The sequence below is a fragment of the Typopeltis vanoorti genome, chromosome 18, assembly GCF_054136105.1.
Source record: "Typopeltis vanoorti isolate ZY-2024b chromosome 18, IOZ_Tvanoo_1.0, whole genome shotgun sequence".
Lineage (NCBI taxonomy): Eukaryota > Metazoa > Arthropoda > Arachnida > Uropygi > Thelyphonidae > Typopeltis > Typopeltis vanoorti.
In genome coordinates, this window is record NC_143566.1 from 70,341,583 (window position 1) to 70,354,028 (window position 12,446).

Consider the following 12,446-nt stretch of genomic DNA (forward strand, 5'->3'; position numbering starts at 1 on the left):
AATTTACCTTTTGTAATTTTTAATCTGCATGTTGTATTCGCTGTCTCCTAAAGTTTCCACGTGTCAGTTGCATGAAAACTTTGAAAATGAAATAAGTGATATATTGTAACTATTACACGAAATATCTTAATAAAATTTTAAATTCTTTTAATTGTTGTCTTCCTTTTTTTCAAAATGACTTGTTCTTTTAATTATTTCATTATTAAGATGCAATCGATTTCCGAAGATGTGTTAAGATTTTCCACACCATCTTGTAGGAACGTCGGACGGAGTTGAGATACTTTCCTTTTGGTATGGAAAATACAAGTACATGGGTATGATCTTATCACTGGTGTAAGAAATATTTCTGTGAAATATGGGTGCAGTGGTTGAGCAAAACAAGAGAGTGTTGATAGGTTTTTTTCAGAGATCATAAAGGAATTTTCGACCGATCAGAAAAATCTCCACATTCCTAATGTCTCCACGTTCCTAATTAGGAAAGCTCCCACATCTCAGCTATCTAGGTCTCTACCAGATTCCCTGCTGGTATGTATTATCATATTTAGGACAAACAGGAAGATCTGCTCAGGTCCGGTTAGAAGAACAGCAGTCGTACATCCAGCACCTTGAACCCGAACAGTCTGGAATTGCAGAACATGCCATCAACACCAGACATAGAGTTAAGTGGAACAAGACAAAAGTCATTCACAAAAGTCAGTTCCTAATGGAACAGCTATACAAAGAAACATGTGAAACATTATAATGAAGAGCCAAAGGCTTCAATTCGGCGACATGAACTTATTTAAGATAAAGGATAATATATCCCATATTGTTTCTTAGCCGAATGAGAAACTCAAAGAGTTTCATGCCGAATATAGAAACTATATAAAGTTCGGCGATTCCATGGGTAAGCAAATAGCTGGATAGAGGAGCAACTGACCCTTAAAGGTAATGCAAGCTAAGGCAACTCATAGAAACAGTGGAGCAAGCTCCGATCACTATTCTTGATATTTACCCATAATGAGAACTTAACTCCTAGGAGCTGTAATATTGTTCAACATTATGAGAAACAATATGGGATATAATATCCCTTAACTTAAACATATGAAACATTACTTCACTCCCCTAACCTAAACAGATCCGATGGTCTACGTCTTTGCCACTTGTCGGAAATAGTACTTTATAAAGCAGCAAATCTTTCCTAACATATAATTGTATGCACATATATATATATATACATATATATAAAAAATTTTTTTTTAAAATTATTATAATTGAATTATTAAATAATTATTATTTAATAATTAAATTTAAATAATTAAATAACTAAATAATTAAATTTAAATAATTAAAAATAAATTTAAAAAAATAATAATTAAATAAATTTAGGAAATTTAACCTTAGCTACTTAGGTGGCGCTTTGTGTATATAACAGTTATTGTTTAATTAGCCTCGTATCTGTACTGATGATGCCTGTGATACTCAGGTGAAAATTCTACGAATAAAGAATAATTTACGTGAGTTAATTCCGTTATTGTAATAGTTAGTAACAAATTTAATAATCTTCCACAAAAAGATAGCTTCCCTTACACGTTACTCCCGTTTCAAAACAACAGTAAGCCTGTAGTACAGAGAAAAAAAACACATTTTCCCTGTATGTGTATTAAATATATAAAATAGGTGCATGAACTATTTCTTTCAAATAAACGCTGCTCCATTTCATATGGTATCATTAATAGAGCGTGATTAAACCGCATTTTGTTGTTATATTTCTCTTGGGTGGTGTTTAGATGTCTAAATCTTAGTGAAGTTTTTGTCGAAATACTAAATAGAAATATTTTTTCCTTCTTTCTTCCTAAAATGTTTATATACTGTATATAGTTTCATGAATCCAAAGAGATAAGAAAGCAAGAAAAAGAAATAAGAAAACAATTTTTGTTTGTTTTCGTAACAAAAATTTCAGGTTGTTTTCTTCATAGTTCGTATATCTTACATATCTGTCAGAAATACAATTCTTTTCTTGAAAAAATCCTTGTAATAATTACCATGATAATTGTTTTTGTTAAAAAACAAAAAAAAAATCATTTTTTTTTTGAGAAAGCTATTTATAATTTTAATGGTTGAATGCATAGCTTCAATTCTAAACAATGTTTATTATTATTATTATTATTATTATTATTATTATTATTATTATTATTATTATTATTATTATTTTATGAAATTTTATCGGAATTTATTAGCTGCCAATCCAAAATATTCACTTACGACAAGAATATTACTGTCAGATAACGTTGATATATTCTGAAAGCTGCGAAGATAATGGTTACATCGAGGTGGGTGTTTTTACTTTAAGGAAAATAGGTTCATATGTATGTGTGTATGGAGCAACAAAGATACGGTCCATTTAGGAGCTGCTTCGTTGTTCCTTGTGGTTTGGATGATTATCAAGTAAACGATGAAAACTGTGTTTCTCCTACTTAAAATTCTTATTTAGTGTAAGAGATGGCATACGGTATATCCTTAAGATTCTGTGCCAATTTCATGAAATCCTTTAAAATGAAATTAACTGTCCTTTAAGTGAGATATCTTAATAACATTTTAAAGTGATTATATTTTTGAATGGCATTTTTTACAAAGTAAATACACAGCTTTTTGAATTTCACGAGTAGTTTGAAGTCGATTATCGATTAAGATCACTTGCAGAACAATTGGAGGGAAATCGACGAATGAAGTGACTTTTTGGTTTGGAAAGTTCATTGATGTATTTATCACTAACCTAAGGAATATTTCTACATTTTACTCGAACGGTCTTCTGGCAACCGGACTTACCAAGCTTAAGTACATAAAAACATCAGAAAAGAATTTTGGAGGACATACAATTTGGCCTTGGAAAAGGTAGGTGTGCCTAAGGAATTATTTGGAAGAGGTTTAAGGCGTCCTATATAAACAGCAGGAACAATTTAGTTTTATATATATATATATTCTTATTTACGTAAAATAAGAATATATATATTCTTATTTTACGTAAAATAATTATTTATTCTTTATATTAGTAAATAAGAATAAAAGAGGAGGAATTAAATAATTAATATTAATAATTTACGCTTGCTAGTAATTAGGTTAAATAAATAATAATTAAGTGAATGAGCTCCCTTAAATATTTCTTATTAGTTAATCATTCTGAAAATCCAATTATTAAAAGTATGGGCGACTGATTTCAAGAAGGTTCTTTATGTATTAATTATATATCTTATGTTGAGATATCGTCTGTTTTCTTTATGCAGCTAGTGCAAATTATAATCAGCTGTATTCCAATCATGTTCACATCTACCATTCTATTTCATGTTCAATTCCGGTTTACTCGTCAAATTATTGCAATATGTAATTATTAACTGGAAATCTACTGCAAGATGAATTATCCTGCGTCACACGAGGACAATTTCAAGTCATAAAACTTTAGTGAAAACTTGAATTCTGCATTTACAAAATTCAGGTTCCGAGAAAGTGGTCGAATGATAGCTGCGCAGAGGAGGCAAAGGCCACACACACACACACACACACATACACACACACACACAAAGGAATTGTTTTGTTTCTTCCTTATGTCCAGGAAGCATTCCCGATTAGCTAGCGCTGCAATTTACACGTGCCTTGAGCAGCAGTTATATGAGTACAAGGTAAGACGCAAATATCATTGTTTCTAATAGAGAATTTTATAATGCATATTAAAATTATGTTAGTCGTAAAATAAAATATAACAGGAGAATAGTAGGTAAACTTGCCTGACAATTATAAATTCTAAAACAACTAAATCTTAATGAATAGAGTTAATCTTGTATGATATTGCAAAACTAATCATATTCGATTAATAATATATTGTTGAAATACTTTTAATTGGATTATATTGATCAAGTGCATATAATAAACAACCATGTTATACCAACTAGTTTCACCAACTAAGGCTGTTGGCATCTTCAGGGTACATAACTGATGTAAGGCACTAAAAAGTTAAAAAACTGTTACAATCTATAATCAACCGATTCCAATTATATTAAACAAAGAACAGAGCGCGTACAACACATGCATAGAGCGCGCATGATCTCACTTGTTGTTATTTAGGAACGTTCTATAGTTGGCACTGTAATTCAGTTCTGGCAAGTTGAAGGATCTGATAAGGGTCTTCCAGATCACGGGAAAGATTAGTCCTTGGTTCCTGTTAAGGTTTTGTATACAGCGAGCAACTATTGTGGCCTCCTTAAAAATTCGGGAGAGGAAGTACTCCTCCATGTAAGGAATTGTACTTCTATCCCACTCTATGGTATGGTTCGTTCTTGAGAAATGAAAAGCTAACCCCGATTTTTCTTCTCTGTTATTATTGACGTCACCTATGTGTTCTTTTTGCCTAATTTGAAGGCTCGTTGAAGTTTGGCCGATGTAATTCAAGCCGCACGATCAGGGTATGTTATAAACTCCAGCATACTTGGAGAAAGGATAGCTATCTTTTGGAGATCTTAAGAATTGTGTAATAGTTTCTGTGGGTTTAAAGGCCACTCTTATTTTCTAACTTATTTTCTAGCAATGGTCAGTATTATTGTTTAGTTTCGAATATAATACTATCTGGGTGGGGAGGGGGGTTAAGCAATGGTCAGTATTATTAATTGTTTTGGAACACGGTTCCCCTCATATATTCAATTCACGTATTTCAATACAATATAGCATAAAGCACTCTACGTTTTGAAAAAAAAATGAGCTCGATTTATAATAATACCATGAAGTTGCGAAAGGCGATTACTGGATTCTTCATCATTACAACATTCTCATTTTAGTTAATCTCCGCGAAATTGTTGATCAAAAATAAAAAGAAATTAATAATAAATAAATAAGATATCACGATAGCTGTTCCCCATTCTGCTTATTTCCCAGACCTCACAGCCTGAGATGGTTTTTCTCTCTCTCTTTCTCTCTCTCGCACGCACGCACACACACACACACACACACACACACACACACACACACACACACACACACACACACACACACACACACACACACACACACACACACACACACACACACACACACACACACACACACACACACACACACACACACTTTGTTTATTCTATCCCACTTTATGAACTGAGATCATGAATGTCCTGTTATGGTTAAGACTACCGATATTTCTTCAACGTATTCCTCTTCCAAACATTTTGCATTAAGTATTTGTTTGACAAACTTGCTCTTTGCATTCTTTTAACCCTACATCAAACTGTATTTATATTTCTTTATTTTATCTGCTACCAATTCTAGTTTTAGTTATATCATTGTATAGTTAAAGAATTAATTAAACCACTCTAATCATGTGTGCCTTTATTACGAAGTTAGGCTTAAGCCCAGATTTATTTTAACCGTTATCTTGAGGTATTTTAAATTTTCATATTAATGTATTTTTCTTCTTAATATGAATCACTTATCCTTACCAAACTTTTGTTAGTGATTGCAATTTAATCTAGCTGGTCTGGAGCTATTAAAGGAATTACGATTTTGAAACGCATACTGTCACTTCTATACTTTATATTTCTTTTTGACAATAGTCATTAGAAGTTACGAAGAATCCAGTAATCACTCTTTTTTGTTAGAAGAGTGATTACTGGATATTAAAATGTATGAAACATATGGACATTATTCAGATAGTTAAAGATGCCGAATTGAACTATTCCAATTTTTTTCACCAGTCGTCGCAAATATATCATGAGAAGAGTATTTCAGTTATTCTGATTCCTGCATTAAAATTTATTGGTTTTAGTTACTTATAAATATAATTAATATCCTTAAGTATAAAGAGATTAACTCGGTCTAGCTACTCACTGATGAAGCCTCAAAAAAGGCTGAAACCGGTCTGGGTAGTGACCTCACCACCATAATGTAATAACAGCATACATTTCCTAGGAAATGTGTTTTTACATTATGGTAAATACCTAAGAATAGTGATCAGAACTTTACCGACTTTGCTGCGAGATTTCCGGTATTGCACTACGTGCTGGGCCACTTGCATTTAGCGGACGCTTAGTGATCGCCGATACTTTATAGTTTATTATACTATATTCGGCAAGAAACTCTCTGATTCCAATCTTTGAGTTTCTTATTCGGTTTTAAAACAATGTGGGATTTAATATCCCCTTAATTTAAATAATTAATATCCTTCTCTATAATAAACAAAATCCTAAAACAATTATTTAAAGCGACATTTCATATATTTGTACATTCCTAGCTGCAAAGACACTGTCAAATAATTTTTTAAATTATTCTTCGCGAATTATTTTCTAAACATAAAAGTAAATTCAGGAGCTAATAAATATAAAGGCACTGTTTTTTTTTATTTTCATTTATTTATTTATTTATTTATTGTTAATGCCTATCTTCCGTATTCTTGACGTGCAGTACTGATGTTTGAAACTTGACTTGCCTACCAGAACTTAAGGAAAATTCAAAGTAAATTCTAAAGAATCTGACGTTTCATGTTTGTTGAATGTCTGAAATGAAGTACGAGGAAAGAATAAATGAATTTTATCCAGCTCTTCGATGAACTAGAATAGCAGGTATGCAAAGAGGAGAAAAACTGGAATTAGGAAACCATAGGGATTTAATAAATCTTGTGCTGTTTGATTGAATAGACGTCGACTTAAGCCTAGTCTGTTGCCCATTTTTCATCTGAAACACTTCGTATTTCTTCTCAGGAATTTTTAATATTTAATATGAAATATGACGATAGGAAAAAGACATATTTAAATGTCTTTATCCTTTCATTTTCATATGCTACTAAAATATCCTGAATAATTTTTTCTCGAGGAATCTACCAGACTTAAATTTAAAGATATATAAGAATACGCTATATTTTTCTAATGTTACTGTCTCGAAGAATATGCTATGTTCAGAAAAGTTTGTCATTAAAATAAAAAAGGTAATATATTCACTTACTTCGGATTCTTCTTTCTCTTTATGGCGCTTTTATCCTGCTTGGTGAAGGGTCCGCTTTAATCATGTGACCGTGTGAAACCCCAACCGGTTTCTCGCAGAATCTGGTGTGTTCGAGAGGACAATTTTTTTTTTATGACTGTAGAAGTGTGGGCTCACAGGGTCGGTTTGCCTGTTAAGAGGAGCGAAAAACTGGAGTTTGGGGGTAAAAATACCTCTACCTCAGTAAGAGACCGGCTAACTCCCTTTACTCCGGACACGATTCACGTCCAGACCTTGGACGGGAATCGAGTCCGGGGCTTCGTCTGTACTAACTATGCTACGGAGGCTCTTTACTTCTAATTTTTAATAAAAAATTACATTTCCAACCCTATACATGTTGTTTAGATATTACTGGTAAATTAAATATATAAAGAAATTAAAAAAAATCTTTAACGCTTCTTGTACGAAAAAGAGGTAGATGGTAGTTCGTAGAGCATTAAGTAAGCTTGTTCTGCCTGTTTAAGGTCTGCCTGTTCACCAGATTGTAATCCGGTGAACAGGCAGACTGAACTTGGACTCGTCACTAAAAAGTTCGAGACCAATCCTCATTTTTCCAATTGCGGTGTTCCTGTGCCCAAACTCTTCGGGCTCTTTTGTTATTTGCAGTAACTGGAATGCAAACCATTGGTCTTGTTTTGAGCTCGAAATTGCTCTCACAGAAGAGTGGGGAAATATCCCGCAAGAACTGTTCGATCATCTTATTCGGTCCATGCAATCAAAATATACCGCTGTTTTGACTGTTAATGGAGACCATACACCGTACTAAAAATTACCAAAAGCGATTTTGGCTATTCTTGTTAAAATTATTTCATGCGAAAATGTATAATTTGCTAAATTTGTAATAATTATCGATTAATTAGACAACTTCTCATCATTTACACCCTATCCATAAGTAAGGAGTATTTATTCATGTATAAAGCACCCTATATTTATAATTATTTGCAGAAATGTATAATTATCCGACTTTCTTTGAAAAATTAATTAAAGTAGGAATTTAATTAATTGTGATTGATCCAGGGATTGTTTCATTATTTATTATTTTCTATAAGAAAATAAAGACGTTTTATTTCATATGAACGCAATCTTTTCGGATCCGTCCAGCATATTATATTAAGTGAACTTTCCTTTACTATTTCTAAGATTTCATTACTATCCAGGAGAATCAATATGAAATTCTCACTTAGCTTTATCAGAATAAATAGTATTTGTTGTTAATATGTCTTAGTGTACATGTTTATTGTATGTCATGATTATTTACAGGAAGTGGAGACAAAAATATTACTGTTAAAAGAAGAGCAAGGACACTTCTTATTTCACCAAAATTAGAACAAAATTGCTATCATGAAACTTTTATTGACTGCCTTCTTCGTTTCCATGGCAACAAAGCTTTCCGCTATTTCAGTGGATGTCAGTTACCAGGAGATAAAGGACCTTGGAGTTTCATGTGAGCCATACGATAATTGTCAATCTCCGGATCCTATCAATTGCAACTGCGACTCGAACTGCAATCTCTTTAATGACTGCTGCTTGGATTCGCCTTTTCGACAAGACAAGGAAACTCCTAAGGCTGAAGTCAAGTGTAAAGAAATCAACGGACTCAAAACCTTCATGGTTACTTCTTGTTCACCAGACTGGAGCGGATCAGAGATTCGTGAGCTTTGTGAAAAGGATAGCAGAAATCCTTTGAAATCATCAACTCCCGTTACCAGCAAGGAGGGATCCGTAACTTACAAAAACTTTTACTGTGCTATTTGCAATGACGATCTGCAAACAGTTTTCTGGCGAATAAAGTTGGATTGCGCCATACCTCGTTCCAGTATTGGTGATCGCAGTAAGGAAAAGATGGAAAATTATATTTTGGAAAATATATTTTATGAATCAGAAAAGCACAATAAATGGGGAATTATGCTTAAAAGCAATAAGAGTGAAGAGGATTTTTATTCTTGCTTAACAATGTACCTGCCAAAAGCGATTACTAGTATCAGGTATTGTACACCTGATGCAGTTTCTTCATGTTTACCTTCCTGGACAGATGAAAGCGTACGTGAGAAGTGTCATCAATATCAGGCAGTGATTTCTCGCTCTTTTTCAGATGTTTCCTATAAGAATGTGCACTGTGCTTTATGCAACAACGCAAACTTAACTGGTTACTCATGCGCTGGGCAGTACTTGAAAGGTACAGGAGTACGACCAAGTATTGTGATTTATTTTGATCCTAATGAAAGTATTCAAAGTCCAAACGGAAAGACTGTTTGTGTGCTGGAGCAAAGATACGATCCATTTGATAAGGGCTGTTTCAATGTTCCTTGTGGTGTGGATGATTACGAAGCAAAAGATGGGAAGTGTGTTCCTCGCACTTAAAATTTTCTTTTTGTAATTTGTAACATGTTTGTTATGTACGCTGTCTCTTTAAGCTTTCATCTGCCAGTTGCCTGTAAACGTTTGAAATCATTTATCATTTTGAAATAAATGATATGTTATAACTATTATAAGAAATAGCATAATAAAATTTTAAATTTTATTTGTTGAGTGTCTTTCTTTTTTCCCCCCTTCAAAATGAATCCTGAGGTTCTTTTAATTATTTCATTATTAAGATTCAACCGATATCCGAAGATGTCTTAAGATTTTCTACAGCACCTTGTAGGAACGTCGCACCTCCAGGGAGTCCAAACATTCATCGAGGGAGCACACATAATCTACAGCTCTCCGTCTCCACCAACTACAGCAAACCGCAACTACCATCATCATCTACACTAGCGCCATCTACTCTGCTGTCACCACCACTGGTGTTTTACAGACAATCATAAACATCCATGCCCACGGCGGGATTCGAACCATCAGCCTTTTGGCTGGAGAGCGGATAAGCTAACCATTCGGTCAACCAGGCAGGCAGATGCATATATTTATTTTTAAAAATATCATATATTCCTTCATATGTGTCTTACAACAATATTCAAGCAATACAAACGTCTTTGGCTTTACAGATTCTTGTGAAATTTATTATTTGAATAGCTAAAAATTGAAATTTTAAAATTTTCATCAATACCGAACAATTGTAAAATGTGTGCAGTTGTATATATATTATGTACTAAGCCAAAAATTAAAATATATATATATTGACATAGTGATAATCAACAAATGGCTGATTGAGCAACAGTAAGAAAAGTTACTGTTACTGTTTCAGTAACAAGAAGAATATTTTAATAACTAGAAGTTTCTTATGGCAGGTGTCGAGATATCGATGTATTGTACAGCAAGTAAAGTTTCCTATAGGACTGAGGTTTTAACTCGGCATCTCATTTCTTCTATTATATGAAACAAATTACTTAATAATAGAGTTAGATAGTAGTATTAATTAAAATTAAAATCGTTAATAGATCGATTTAATATTAAGGCTACAAACCATAATACGCGAAATTGACTTCACACACAGGGTATGGAAGTGATGAATTTATTTTACTTTAAGAAATAATTAGACAACTGTAACATCCGTAAAATATGTTAATTAAAATTACGCATAATGATAATCTAATTTGTTTATTTTGAATATGCCGATTTTGCTGTTACTGTATAACAGTACTGTGTGTAAATGTGTATATTGCTTTGTATTCAGCACATACTTGCAGTGACGTCACAAAACAGCATCAAAACTTTGCATGCGTAATAAAAAAAGTGCTATAATCTTATTGCAATATGAGTGCAGTCTACGTTATTAAGCATGTCGCTAGAACATAACAATCGTAGAGTTAATTGTGCCACACTAGAATGAATTACTCAAAAACGCATTTACCGTTTCGTAAACTTTGTCCTGGCAATCCACAGATAAAACGCCGACATTGCTTTTTAAATATATCAAACATTTCAGTTTTCTCGTCACACAAAGATTTCTTTCCTACTCTTATACCGTTTTCTTTATTGAAGTCTACCAGAATACTGAATGGTAAGGATGATAATGTAGTAAGAAATGCTGTTGGAGGTCGAACACATGATACTTCAGTAAACTTCATAAAGTTACACAAAGCACAGAATATATTACGGTAAACAAGCCTGTTAGGTCGATTGTCATAAACAAGTCCCATGTGTTGTGAACATTTTTCTCTGATACTGTTTTCGGTCCAGTTTGGAGAACAATGGTCTACTTGAGCTGGCACACAATGTCGCAACAGCCCGGATAAATCCCTTGGGACTTCCATCCAAAACCTGTATTCCTGAAAGCTATTATTTTCTTTAACTCCCCAAGCATCTCTGATTTGGTTATACTCTAAATTCTCCAAAATTTGTTCTTGAGTCTGATTTATTCGTTGTACAATAGGAGCTACTTCTATTAGTTTCGTATTCCAAAAGATGCCGTGTTGGTGATCGTCATTACAAATAGCACAGAAAACATTCCGATAAGTAAAGGTGCTCCGTGTGTTGGTTATTGGAATTTTACGCAGAGGATCACTGTTATCACTAGATGGCGATTCACACATCATTCTCACTTCATCTTCTCTCCATTGGTCCTTACATCTCTCTACCATGTACACACTGCTCCTGTATTTTAATGTTACGCATTTCGTAATCATTTCCTTTTGATTTTTGTTTATATACGAAGAGTCAATACAGCAGTCATTGTAGAAGTAACAGTCGGGATCACACCTGCAGTGCTGTGAAGTATACGAAAAAGTATCATTGTTACATTTAAGATTAGCAGCACACGTTTCCTCATACTTGATCTCTGCAGAACTTTTATTAACATTGTTATCACACCTGACGCATATCACCATAACAGCTACTGAAAGGACTACAGTCCAAAGAATGTTACCTCCTTTTATTACGGCCATTGCGATCTTTCTAAGGAAAAATAATAATTATTATTATCAAGTTTATTATACATAATTTTTCAGTTTAAATCACTGCCATTTAAATTCAAATTAATTCTTAAAGTAGAGATGTAAATATTTTTAAATATTTACATCCATAATGTATTTTTTTTAATTAATAGTGTGTTCAAAATTATACCGGATTACTTTGATACCACATTTAAGAATGACAAAAGTATTCATATATTTATTTCAAGATTTTTTTATGTGACTTCCATTCACGAAAATTTGGGAACCTATATCACATTAGTACCGTTGGTGGGCTAATGATTTTTTTATTTTATTTTATTATTATTTTATAATTCTTGTAGTTTTTTTATTCATTTCTCAACTGATCTGAAACCTTTTCAAGATATTTTTGGCCTTCACTAAGAAGAGGGGGGGGGGGCGTGATCTCTCACCAGGCGATGAAATTCATCTACTACTTAAGGCAATCACATACGTATTCCCACCCCGCAATTCGAACCAGCAGCATGTTAGGTGCAAGGCAGCTATGCTATTCACTCAGTTAACCTGGCTATATAGCAACATGGGCCATAAGGTACATATAGCATGTTTCATTCTAAAACACGGGTGTCCTAATACTTA

The 12,446-nt window shown here is 33.2% G+C and overlaps 2 protein-coding genes across 2 annotated transcripts; one reads left to right on the top strand and one right to left on the bottom strand.

Annotated features, from left to right (window-relative positions):
* The first annotated feature begins 8,370 nt into the window (after positions 1 to 8,370).
* LOC150096763 (uncharacterized) lies at positions 8,371 to 9,357 on the top strand. Its single transcript, XM_090408704.1, has one exon. The coding sequence runs from the start codon at positions 8,371 to 8,373 to the stop codon at positions 9,355 to 9,357; it is 987 nt and encodes a 328-aa protein (XP_090264830.1).
* Positions 9,358 to 10,766: 1,409 nt separating this feature from the next.
* LOC150096764 (uncharacterized) lies at positions 10,767 to 11,819 on the bottom strand. The gene has a single exon (XM_090408705.1). The coding sequence runs from the start codon at positions 11,817 to 11,819 to the stop codon at positions 10,767 to 10,769; it is 1,053 nt and encodes a 350-aa protein (XP_090264831.1).
* Between the last annotated feature and the right edge of the window lie 627 nt (positions 11,820 to 12,446).

Coding starts and splice junctions, on each gene's coding strand:
- LOC150096763 (XM_090408704.1), top strand. CDS start 8,371: ATGGCAACAAAGCTTTCCGCTATTTCAGTGGATGTCAGTTACCAGGAG.
- LOC150096764 (XM_090408705.1), bottom strand. CDS start 11,819: ATGGCCGTAATAAAAGGAGGTAACATTCTTTGGACTGTAGTCCTTTCA.